Below are 13634 nucleotides of genomic sequence, written 5' to 3'. Positions count from 1 at the left end.
AAGAAAAAAAAACTTAGACCAATCATTTTACTAATGCAATATAGGTTTACAATCTTTTGTGGGCCAAACTAGGTATTTCTCCTTTTGATCATTCCTAGAAACTGGATGCGAGGTCATCTGCTTCCACATACAAGTGGACAAGTCACAAATTTGCTTTACCTGGAAACTGTTGTTTGCTCACACTTGGGTAAAGGATAAAAGGTTCTTCCAATTCCACCTCCATAGGTATCAGAATTGGAAGATGATGGTACATTGTGCTTTTAATTGGAAAAGGCCTAAGTTCAATTCCTTTCTTGACTGGAGGAATCTTTATATGGAATTTTTCAATTGAAGGTGAGTTAGCTGCTCTCATATGGAGGTAGTAGGTTTTTTCCTCACGGAAACTCGGATTTTTCATTCCGCATATGGACAAATTGGCTTTACGACAAACACCAATTTATAGACAAAAATTACTAGTGGTGGTGAGCATTAGTGTAGATGTTTCAAATGGAGAATTGTAGAGTAGACACAAAATAATAATAATAATAATAATATAAACATAACTTCTTGTCAGCTTGCTAATGAAATGAAAAATCCTGCTACAACTAATATAGTCACTGTCAGTCACAATTTCTCAGTTTTCGTATGATAAACCATCATTCTAATTCAAATTAGGACAGTGTAATTGTGCTTCAGAAATCTTCTTACACAAGCATTAATACCAAGAAGTCTCTTATGGATACTTAGCATCTTTCCACAACATATGTTCAGTATTGAAGCCTTACCAAGCTAGGCATGTATGATTCATTATTCATAATAGTTTATGCAGTTGTGGTGTTCACTAAAAATCTTAACACAATAGCCAGTTTGAACAAAATAAGTGACACCTATAGAGAACCTGATATGCATGAGCACACACAGTATGAAGAAAGGGCAGAATTTGTCCTTACTGACTGAGTTAAAACTACCAATATTTGTTACAGGATAGGTGTGTACCACCTTAACCCAGTCCTGAAGATACTTTCAGGCGCAAACTTTGTTTGCTCACACTTGGATAAAGGATTAAACTAAATTTATTATACTCTAACCAAGTGGAAAATAAACTTTCAACATCTTTCTCTAAATCCAGAGTAATTTATTAAAAAAGGGTGGCACACCAATTGGCAATTCCTATAGGTGGAGATGACCTGCTAATGCTTCTGCCTGATATCTCGACTTGGGCCTGGCTCCCACTGAAGAGACCTCAATAAAGGTCGAAACCGGTCTGGGTAGTGGCCCTTCCCTTAATGCATAACAATAGACATATCCGCAAGGAGATGTGTTTTGCATTATAGGAGATACTAGGATAGGAGTGTTGGTAGCTTGCTCCACCTTTGCAACGAGTTGCCCTGGTGTGTACCACCTTAACCCAGTCCTGAAGATACTTTCAGGCGCAAACTTTGTTTGCTCACACTTGGATAAAGGATTAAACTAAATTTATTATACTCTAACCAAGTGGAAAATAAACTTTCAACATCTTTCTCTAAATCCAGAGTAATTTATTAAAAAAGGGTGGCACACCAATTGGCAATTCCTATAGATGGAGATGACCTGCTAATGCTTCTGCCTGATATCTCGACTTGGGCCTGGCTCCCACTGAAGAGACCTCAATAAAGGTCGAAACCGGTCTGGGTAGTGGCCCTTCCCTTAATGCATAACAATAGACATATCTGCAAGGAGATGTGTTTTGCATTATAGGAGATACTAGGATAGGAGTGTTGGTAGCTTGCTCCACCTTTGCAACGAGTTGCCCTGGTGTGTACCACCTTAACCCAGTCCTGAAGATACTTTCAGGCGCAAACTTTGTTTGCTCACACTTGGATAAAGGATTAAACTAAATTTATTATACAGAGTGATGACATGTCACACCTTCAGAATTCTAGTAACATGCTCAAACATGCCATTAACATTAGAGAATTGAAACCACTTTTTTCAACAGAGTTAAAGAGGTGGGGGGGTATGTAATTATAGTGAATCTTTGAATGTTGTGGCGAATGTATCCAGTTTGCTGATTCAAGGCTATACCAGTATGGAACTCCTGTTATTATGTGGTTTTTGGGGAACAAGTGATGAGATCTTCTGAGAAGTGTTTTTATGATGCCATTTTTCTGCAAAAGATGTTTAGCAGAGATTTTTCTGTATGTGGCAGTGCAGGTAGATTTGCAGTATATGGAGTTGGTAGGAATTCCTGCTGTATACATTTGTCCTTATTCAGAATCTGACCTGATCATTTTCCTACAGAAATTTTCCTCAGATTAAATTTACTGTGGAGAAAGAAAGATTTCATAGATATCATCCTTTACCTGTAAATTATGATATACCATCAGGTAACAATAGTATTCCATTGCAGTATGTGACTTTGTTTTTGGTAGTACTTATCATTTGCTGTAAATAAACTGCTGTTGGTATAATTGCAGCAGTTGATTTTATACTCTAACATCCATAATGTATTTCATGCTGATCGTAAATGTAATAAAAAAAAACCTTGAAGGTTTCAAATTTTGTTTTTATATTATATTTTTTGAGTTTTTATTGTGACAATAAATAATTATATAGGATTTCTACAAAATGATGTCAATATTTTAAGGGCAAATCTGTTTCAAACCAAATTATTGATAGCTGTCTAAACCTTAGATAGTTATTCTTTCTTTCAAGGCCAGTTGTTTAAGAAGGAATTTGAAATCATTAGCCAAATGTTAATAAAAAATGGCTACAACAAAAAAACAGTTCACGAGATCCTCCACCATAATATCATGAAAAGTAAAAAAGATTATAAGAATGCCATAACCATATCAAACATTAGGGGAATATCAGGAAAAAGAAATAGATAGAACAGTACATAAATACAACATTAAGGCAACTTTCAAACCTCCTGCAAAATTAAAAAGTATACTCAGTTCATCGAAAGATCCCCTTTGCTATCTTGCCCACCTGTGGGTTTACAAAATTCAGTGCGCTTGCAGCCTACCCTACATAGGGGAAACAGGATGCACCATTCCAACAAAAAATTATGAACAAAAATGGCACATTAAATTCCTTCACTGTGGTAAAACAGGCCTGTCAGAACATGCACTTCAAACATGTCACAGAATCAACTGGAAAGGTACCAAGTTCCTACACTGCACCAAAACCTGATTTGAAATAAAATTCAAGGAAGCTTGTGAGATGTTGAAACATCATCCTAATCTCAATGAAAATGATGGATTAGTAATTCAAGAATCTGGAGGACCCATCTACATCTGATATAGCATCCAGAACATGATGGCAGAACCCCAACACAAGAAAACCTTAAGAGGAGAGGACATTAGAGACGTGTTTGATAAAGTTCCACTTAATTTTTTTAATCATCTGTATATTATTATACTTATGTATATAAAAATATTTTATTTATGTTAATTAAATAAGTAATTATTTATTTTTGTACATATATATTTTTTTAAAAAAATATATATGTACAAAATTTTTCAAGAGAAATATGTTAGGTTGGTGCAGGAGATGTACAGAAATGTTGAAGACAAGTGTTCGGACCTGTCTGGGACAGACAGAAAGTTTTCAAGTAACAGTTGGCTTGCATCAAGGGTCAGCATTAAGTCTGTTTCTGTTTAATATTGGGATGGAGGTGGTGACGGAGGAGGTGAGAGAAGATGCGCCTTGGACAATGTTGTATACAGATTCAAGAGAAGAAGCAGGAACTAAACTGGAAAGATGGAGAAAAGTACTGGAAGAGAGAGGTATGAGACTGAACAGAAGTAAGACAGAGTATATGTGTTGCACAGTGGGCAGCAGCCAGGAGACAGATCTGGAGCTGGAAGGAAATGTCATCAGGAAGGTGAGGGACTTTAGATACTTAGGTTCAACAGTGGAAGAAGATGGAGGAGCTGAGAAGGAAGTGGGATGCAGGATACGAGCGGGTTGGAGGAACTGGAGGGAGATGGCTGGAGTGTTATGCGATAAGAGAGTGCTGATCAATCTGAAAGGCAAAATCTATAGGACAGTAGTGAGGCAAGCTATGACGTATGCTATAGAAACTGTGGCCCTGATGAAAAATAACATCAGCAGGATGGAAGTAGCAGAGATGAGAATGCTTAGGTGGATGTGCGGTGTGACCAGAAAGGATCATCTGAGAAATGACTATGTCAGGGGGACAGTGAAAGTTACAAACTTAGGAGCGATGATACAGGAGACAAGGTTGAGATGGTTTGGTCATGTGATGAGGAGGGAGGATGAATGTGTGGGAAGAAGGATCATGCAGATGGATGTGCAAGGAAGGAGGAAACGTGGGCGGCCAAAGAAGAGATGGAGGGAGCTGGTAGAAAAGGACTTGAGGATGAAGAACTTGGATGCGGTGACAGCCCAAGACAGGAGGATGTGGAGGAGACTCATCATCAACAGTGTCCCCACTTAAGTGGAAGAAGCAGCAGAAGAAGAAGAAGGTATATATATATTTTTTTTTAAATTTTTTCTTCAGAGGTCAGGCTAGTGTAAACGATTAACTAAGCATTTAGATGTAGTTTACTTTAGTATTATATAGCTTGTCCTGTGCATATGTGACCTCAATATAGAGATTGAAATGTCAAGTGTTATTTGCTTAATTGTAAGTAAAGTAGTTACTCCAACATGAGTTTTTTGTTTCCATAAATTGTACACAATGAGCCATGATAGTTATTATTATATGATGTTTAGTAGCTCAGTTTTGTGTGAATGCACATCCCTTTCTAATCAGCAAGTGTTAAGATGGTTACAATTCAACAGAAAACTCTCGGTTAAGGTATAGCATGCACAAAATTCAAGTTATCGATTTGTATGTAGTGAGAATTCAGGAAAATATGTTACGATAATCTGCCTGATGATTAATTTATCAAGTAATGTTATAATCAGCTTAAAGACTTTAAATAAAGAGCCTCTTAGTGTTGAGAACAAGATGTCTGAGAAGAACTTTGAATTCCCTAATTTGGCCATATTAAATTCAGAATGACATCAGCAATAAATGGACAAAGAATATGAAAATAGGCAGGACCACTGAAAACATCAACTGCATACTGAATGGAGAACCTATAAAACAAGTAAAATATTTCAGCTAGTTGGAAGTTTTTCAACTTGGTTATACTATAAATTAAAGATACCAAGAAATTATATACTTGGTTTAATCTTTTATCCAGGTATAATCAAACAGGTTTGCCCCTAAACTATTTTCAATACTGAGGCAACTCATATAAATCTTAGCTTCTTTATATGAGTTGCCCCAGTCCTGAAAATAGTTCAAGTGCAAACTTGTTTGCTTACACTTAGATAAAGGATTAAACCAAGTATATAATTTCTTGGTATCTTTAATAGCAGCTAGTTATATTTTAGCACAATTTTTAGTGATGATGGCTCCTTTCATTCAGTGAAGTTACATGATATATTTGATTTAGGAGTTAACTAAATGCATCATTGGCTAAGTGGTTAGCATACCCACTCTAATCAACAGGTCGTGGGTTAAAATCCCGCTGCTGGCATGGGTGTATGTGATTGTCTCTAGGTGGGAGATGAATTTCATTGCCCAGTGTAAGACCAACTGCTCACCAGTCTTCACAACAACCTTTTCATCAAAAAATTTGTTTGAGAAAAAAAAAGTACGTTAGTATTGTTGATGGTTGATTGGCTAAGGATGCTAAAGTGAGTACCTGTTATAGAGATTAAATATGGCACTTTTCAAGCTACTTAACAACTTCAGTATACAGGGTTATGGTCTTACACTTATTAACGAACGTGATCTACCATCTAAATACATTCACAAGCATTTGTACTTTACTGGGATTATTTAAATTCACTGGCCTGTTGGTTGGATTGCAGAAATGCTGTCTCCTCAGCCTCCCAGGCCATCGGTGATAAGGGTCTACACCAATCTAGAGAGAAAAGCAGTGTATCACCCCTGATAATGCAGCACTTTTTGTCCTAGCTTGGAACAGGCCACTTGTGTATTTCTTATTTCAAGAGCATATTCTGCTTTCAGATAATTTAAGAATGGTGGACCATCAGAGATGGTCAAAAACTAGTATGAATATGCAGAAGTTATTATGTGTGTGAATGTGACTCAAGATGAGGCTTCTCCCTTACCCAAGTCAGATTTGATGATAGTGTAGTTCCAGTGTAGACAACTTTTTGCCAATGTTGAGGAAGTTGAGATGTTCCTTCATGAAAGAACTAAATTGAACTGGTTATGGAGCTTGCTGAATAAATGTTTGTCTGTTATAATTGATTAGTTATTAAAAAAAAAAAAGCCAAAATTCTGAAATCTGGATCATTCTTATGGGAAAATCCATAATCCAGAAAACTGAAGTATGATTACTGCTGCATGTTGTAATTTAGAATTTTTCAAAATCATTTTCTGGAAAACATTGCAATAATTATTTTTTCTTTATTTTATTTTTTTACTAGGTAGTTTTCCAAGTTGCATTAGCTGTCCTTGAATCTAACAAAGATGCCCTTATGCACTGTAAAGATGATGGAGAAGCAATGACTGTCTTGTGTGATTATTTAGAAAATGTAGTTAATCGTGATGCTACCCTTCCTCGTATGGTACATCGTCTCACTCACCCACCAACGCTTGATGAAGAAAAGCGTGTAAGTTGTAATCTTTTCTGTAATGTTACTAATCATTAGCATCATTTTTCTGATGTATATTCTTTGTGAGATCTTATGAAATCTTAATTGGGTTAAAGGTGTGTGTGGTAACCTCTGACACAATTAAGATATCACATGCTCTGTTATTCATATGTTAGCATTGGTTTGAATGCCATTTTGCATTCGGCTAGTTTTGTCTTTTGGCTTCTCTCTTATTTCATATAAATTTATTCAACTGTTTTCTCACTATACGTGCTTATCTTGTCGTTTATTTATTTCCATATTTAATTGGCCGTCTTCACTAAAAATGCAATTTAAAAATAGTTTTGTTGAGTAGCCATTAGTGAGTAAAGTACAGCAGAGATAATATTGAGTTCCTTGACAAAAGCTGTGTGGAACTTATTGCACTGGCCTTGATGTAGCAGTGTTTAATGAATACCATATTGTTGGGTTGGGTAATAATAATAATGCAATGTTTATATAAGTATCTTTCATTCTATTTGTGCATACTATTATAGAAATATTTCTGGAAAATTTGGAGAAAAGTAAAGCTAAAAGCAATCCAACAGTTCTAGTGCCTCTTCCTTATATACCTGAGTTTCTTCATTCACTGTAGAATTACATTGAGCTCCATGTTGCATATACCATTTGATAGTTCTTAGAACAATGAGCACTCCATTAGTTCAACAGTCTCTTCTATATCTGCCAACTATATACCATTTGCATTCAGTAGAAGAAAAAATTCTTATCCTTTTTTCCACATTCATTTTTTTTTTTTACTTGCAACATAACATAACTGATAAATTTTTTTTAACTTGAGTACCAGTTTGCTTATTTGTTTTTTTCTCCTCATTTTTTGACAGTGTGATGTGGGGGTTTGATGTTGACAGGAAGAGATATTTAGTTGGATGTTGCTATAGGCCAGTGAATGTTGAAGGTGGTGATAAAGAAATGTATAAAGCAACTTCAGTTAGTAAACAAGGAAAGGGTGATTATTATGGGTGATTTTAATTATGGATAGATTGGAATGAAGTATTTGTATTTGATAGTATTAGATAGTATTTGGGAATAGGGAAAATGAATTTCTTGAGTTCTTGAGAGACAACTATCACAGGCAGTATGGTAAAGAAGAGCATTCAAGGATTGAGAGTTTTGGATCTGATTATTTGATTAGTGTATATAACTGTGAGTGAGGTTTTGCACTTCCCTCCAGTTGGTGAGAGTGATCGTGAAATGATCACATAGATTATGGCTAGCCACATGATGATTTCTGTGAGGAAAGTATATATATGGAAGTACAAGGCTGGTGATTATGGCAAGCTTAAGGAGACAGCTTGATGCTATAGCATGGAATTGAGGCATTGAGCAGTAAGGAAATGAGTGCTGCTTGGGAACTTACAAAGAAACAGCATCAGTGTGTGAATGTATTCTGAAGGTCAAAAGACTGAATGAGGTAAATTAAAATGGATGGATGAATGAAGGGATTAAGCCTGAAATCTGGAAGAAGACACTTTGGAGGCAGCACAAGATGAATAATGTTGAAAAGATTTTTCACTTGGTTATAATATTAATGAGCTTGTGTAGCTCAGTGGAGTGGTGTTTGCATACCACAGTGCTTGACTGCTTGAAGGAAGACTTGGTTTCAAATCTAGTCGGCGACTAGAGAAAATTTTTTAAGCCTTTTTTTGACCGGTCCAGAGTTAGTTAATCTCTGGCATGGGCAAGCAGTTTTTTTCTCCCAGAAACTCAGGTTTTTCATTCCATACACTCAAGAAAATCAACCGTCAAACCCACACTATTTTCAGACATTAAAAAATCTTGTGTTAGGGTTAGGAACCCCAAGATGGCAGCACTTGTTAGCCTTCTCTTCACTGCGTGCCGCTTAATTAGTGATAGCCTTGGGCCAGCTATCTCTGATTGGGTACCAGTGGAGATCGAACTGCCCACTTAGTCTCCAAAAAGTTAGATAGGGCTAAAACAGTCTCGCCTACTCCCTAAACAGGAATAAAAGATTTTTTCTTCCTGTTTAGGGAGTAGGCGATTTTTATGATGTTTATAATAATAATTAAAGATGCCAAGAGATTATATTCTTGGTTTCATCCTTTATCCTAGTGTAAGCAAACAAAGTTTGTGTGATAAGTAACTTCATGACTGGGCTATTTGTATATGGGCTAATGACTTCACATCAGTTGCCTTAGTATCCCATAATTCAAAGCCACATATACTGTTTCCACATAGTGTTTGCTTACATTTGGATAAAGGATGAAACCAAGAATATAATCTCTTGGCATCTTTAATTTAAAGATGAATAATGGTAATAATAAGTTACATGAAGGAGTATAAAGAGCAGGCTATGAATCATCATCTGAACCATCTTGGGATGATGATTGATAGAAACCTGAAATTTCGGGGACATGTTGCAAAGGTGGTGACAGTAACCCATAGAATTGCTACAGTACTGATGATGCTGACCATCAGGAATAAAAGATATGAAGCCCTGATCAGACTACACCTAGATTAATGTGCTCAGATCTGGTCCCTGGGATTTGAAGGGAATAAATTAACCTTGGAAAGAGTGCAGATATGGATAAAAGAAATGATATCAAGGCTGTACAATGTTAGCTGTGATGATAGACTTACGAAATGTGGACTGCAAAGTTTGGTAGATAGAAGAAGGAGAGATGATATGACTGAGACATTTAAACTGTTGAGAGATAGTCACAGGGTTGACACTGGGGAGTTCTTTAATTTGGTGGAACCAGAGGAAGGAGTGAGGACAAAGGCCCATCCCTGAAAGTTGCAAAAGGAAGTTGTGAGCAGGAGGGCGAGGAGTGGTTTCTTTGAATAGAGGGTGGTTGAACCATGGAATGCATTGCCTGATCGTGTGGTGAGAGCACGAATGGTGAATGAGTTCAAGGAGTGGTATGATAAACTTTGTGTTTTTTATGGTGTGCCTCCACCAATTCAACTCATCGGTTTACAAACTGCACACCATCCCCTCTGCACAACCTGTGTATTGAGGCATTTACGATCTTTACTAATTTGCTCTCTTGCTTTTCTTTTTCACTCTAATAATTCTGTCATATCTTGTCTCATACAATATTTTTTTGCCTTTCAAGTCATTTGTGCTGGACAAAACAATCAATTCTTTGTTTTGTCCAGCACAAATGACCAGTTCACCTTACCTTTTTTTTTGCATCCTGACACCTTCACTTATGTTATTAATTTTCACACTAGGAAAACAAGATTGTCACACTTACATTAAATACTCCTGTTATCCTAGGATCACCGTAAAAGTTATCTCCTTACTCTCCTTTTCATGATGATAACTGTGATTAAAATTCTCTGATGACTGATAAAAATATGCCTTGCTTTCTCCTGTCTCTGATGACATATCTTCAATTGTTCTGAAGGCTTGTGTTCCAAAGATGATTCTTTTTCTATGCTTACATTTTGTTATCTATTCCTCTGTTATCTATCCTGCAACTTGAAATTAGTCCATATTCAACCCATTCCTAAGAAGAGTAGCAAATCATTATTGTGAAATTACTGACCAGTTTCTCACATCATTTTCTCCATATCTTTAGAAGAAATTGATAACAGTCAACTTTTAAACTACTTGAAATCAATCATCATTAGATCCGCTTGCTTATTATGGTTTGGATAGAAACCTGATTAATGTTCTGATGGTCCTATCTGCATAGTGTATTATAGCTGTCAATTGCATTTGGGACAAAAACCCAAGTTTCCAGAAGGGAGAACCCTGCCACTTCTGTATGAGACAAACTAATTCACCTTCAATTGAAAAGTCCTGACAGAGGTTCCTTGCATTATAGATAGAATTTAAAACCAGGTCTTTCTAATTAAAGGGCCATGTTGAAACTAACTGATCTCCAGAGACTTGCACTTCTCAAATGGCAAGCAATTTTAAGAGAGTGATGTAGGCTAATTTTGGACTGGTTAATATATTTATGTGAAATTATTATTCACCTACCTTTAGTCTCATAGAAGTTTTTGTGAGTAGAAAGTAAAGAAACTGTTTGAGTCACTGGGGAGGGCAGCTGAATAAAGAAAAAAAGAGAAAAGCTGGATCTTGTTAAAGATCTAAACAGTAGAGTAGAGTAGACAATTAATGCCAAGTATATTGAGATGGTTTGAAAAAATTTGGAGGAAAAGGGAAAAGCTAATAATAATGTGAAATACCTGCTGGATTTCTATGACTGGTCATTATTAACAGCAATTATGCCGAACGATGTGCACAAATTCACAGGGAAGAAGGTACAGAAAATAATATCTTATTTACTAAAATAAACAGCCAAAAGGCTTCAATTCAGCAATGCAAAATTATATAAATTAAGTGGATATTAAATCCAACATAATTTCAGAGCTGAATACAGAAACTATAAAAGTTTTGTATTGAAACTATAAAAGTTTACATACTGACCGAGAGTTTGCTTACGGAAAATTTATCTATCTGTACACCTCTCCAATGCTTCGAGTTCCTTGGTACTGAGAGTTTTTGCTCTCTTAGGTTTCTACCTGGTCTTTGATGAAAACCACTGAGTTTGAAGCAGCTGTCAGACATCGACATAACGTCTCCAAAGTTTCGGCTTAAGTGAGAAGGACGATATGGCTTTCGTTTCAAAATATTCCAGGAAAATGTTTGCTAGAATCGGGGATAAAGGGTTGCCCATTGCTAGGCCTTGGCTTTGTTTGTAAATGGAGTTCCTATATCTGAAGTAGCCAGATTGAATACAATGCTTTAATAAAGCAAACATCTTTTTAGACAATTTGTCCTTTAGTAATGTTAATACCTCCTCTGTAGGGGACGTTAGTAAATAATGAGATAATGTCAAAACTTGCCATGATATCATTTTCACTGATTGAAATATTTTTGATATGAGAAACAAAGTCTGTGGTGTTTTTGATGAACGATGAAGATTTATTGGAGAAACACTTGAGGTATTCTGCAAGATGTTTCGGAAGCTTATAAGTAGGACCATCAATTCCTTCCACAATTGGGCGAAGAGGAGTATTTTCTTTGTGGATCTTCGGAACTCCATAAATGCATGGTATAAGAGGGTGTAGAGAGCGTAAAGAAAGGTGAATATTGTGAGGAAGTTCAAATGTAGTCTTTAACACTTAAGCCGAAACTTTGGAGACGTTATGTTGACGACATTTTCATCATACGGGGTCACAGACACACATCTCTCATGGATTTTCTTCATGATCTTAACAACCAGCATTCTAATATAAAATTCACTGCCGAACTAGAACGAAATAACTGCCTTCCATTCCTGGATGTATTTCTTATACGATGCTCTGATAGATTTCAAATCTCTATATACAGAAAACCCACTCATACCAACAGATATCTGCACTGTCAGTCTCATCACTTTCCACCACAAAAGCTCGGAACTATTTCTACCTTAGGACACAGAGCATGCTCTCTTTTAAATGAACCAGATGAGCTCAAAAAAGAAATTAATCACCTTTCTCTTATCTTTAAACAAAATGGATATTCTGAAAAAACGATTAAGAAATTTCTTTTGGATCCTCTCAGGCAGTGTACTACAGAAACTACTGATTTTAAAGGTAGCATTTCAATGCCTTATATTAGTTCAGTCTCCAATAAATTGGCTAAAGTCCTTAAAAAATACAACATCAGGACGTTTTTCATTATACTCCCTAAAGTCCGTTTTCTTATAAGCCATCCGAAGCCTATTCATCACAACCTGAAATATCCAGGTGTTTACAAGTTGTGGTGCGATTGTAATATTCCTTATTTTGGACAGACAACAAATCTGTTGAACTTTGTATAGAGGAGCATTAGAGAGACATCTCCTATAAAAGATCACATGCATCTGCCCTATCCAGTCATGTTCTTTTCTCTAATAACCCTCATGATGATCTACGGAGTCACTCAGTTTGCTGGGATAAATCCAAAAACATTTTTTGCTGTAGTGATGAGTTTGAAAGGAAAATCGTGGAGTCCAGAGAAATCCTCCTTAATCCTGAACATTTGGACAACAATTTGAGTTACAACATTACTGATAGCCATGCTGCAGTTGTTCAATACTGGCGCACCCGAGAACCTGCAAGCACGCATGCAACAAACAATAGCACGTTAGATAGAACGAATTGAAAAATGCAACGTTTTTGTGTGAATTATGTATTGCATTTTTTGCCTGTAATTCTCAGTTTTTTGTAGCTTCAGTTTTTTATTACTGTGTTCTACCTGAAGAAGGCTGTAAAAGGCTGAAACTAGTTGTCTCGTTTTCATTAAAACTTCATATTTTATTTCGGTTTAAGTCATTAAATATTTATTCTTTAATATATATATATATATTGACCCCGTACACGAGAGGTTGAGGGACCTATAAGCACATGTGTGGGGTGCAAATGAGGACTGAGATAGAAGTTTACTGATGTTTTTTGAAGAATTATTTGGGAATACTTCTTGAGGAAGACTCTTCCAGAGAACAGAGGCTGGTGGAATAAAAGTGGATGAATAGAAGCAGGTTGAATGTGTTTGCAGTTTCTCTACCCTGCTGGTAAGGTTCAAATCCCACTATAGGCATGCCTTTAGAATGGGAGATAAACTTGACTGTTAGCTTAGGATCACCATTTTGTTTATTAGAAGTCTGAGAAAAAGGTCAGTTTTTTGGTCTATAGAGCGGGTTTTCAGATTGTCTGATTCATAGCCAACCCATTTGAATTATATTATAGCAGAATAAAAATTTTTGTACATACCTTGTTTTGATTCCAGGATGTCTTCCAATTTCATGATCCTGCTTAAGGTTGTTTATAAAGGGGGGGGAGGAGGAAGGGAGCGTGGGGGTGTGTTTTGACGTGGGAAAATAAATTTGGAAACCTAGGTTATGTATATATATATATATATATATATATATATATATATATATATATATATATATATATATTATTGTGTTTAGGGATGCATTTTGTGGGGGGGGGAGAAGGGTTTACTTATGTGGAAACTGGGGCAGGGG

The 13634-nt window shown here is 36.2% G+C and overlaps 1 protein-coding gene across 2 annotated transcripts in view; it reads left to right on the top strand.

Moving 5' to 3' along the window:
* The window catches only part of Tbc1d8-9 (TBC1 domain family member 8/9), a 571393-nt gene that overhangs the window by 394836 nt on the left and 162923 nt on the right, over window positions 1-13634 (top strand). For both annotated transcript variants that reach the window (XM_090415485.1, XM_090415484.1), the window contains exon 20: window positions 6439-6624. In XM_090415485.1, the coding sequence (XP_090271611.1) occupies window positions 6439-6624 (186 nt within the window). The remainder of the gene's footprint in view (window positions 1-6438; window positions 6625-13634) is intronic.

This window comes from Typopeltis vanoorti, chromosome 3 (assembly GCF_054136105.1).
Source record: "Typopeltis vanoorti isolate ZY-2024b chromosome 3, IOZ_Tvanoo_1.0, whole genome shotgun sequence".
Taxonomy (NCBI): domain Eukaryota; kingdom Metazoa; phylum Arthropoda; class Arachnida; order Uropygi; family Thelyphonidae; genus Typopeltis; species Typopeltis vanoorti.
The sequence above is the reverse complement of the archived record's forward strand: the minus strand, read 5'-3'. Positions and strand labels throughout refer to the sequence as shown.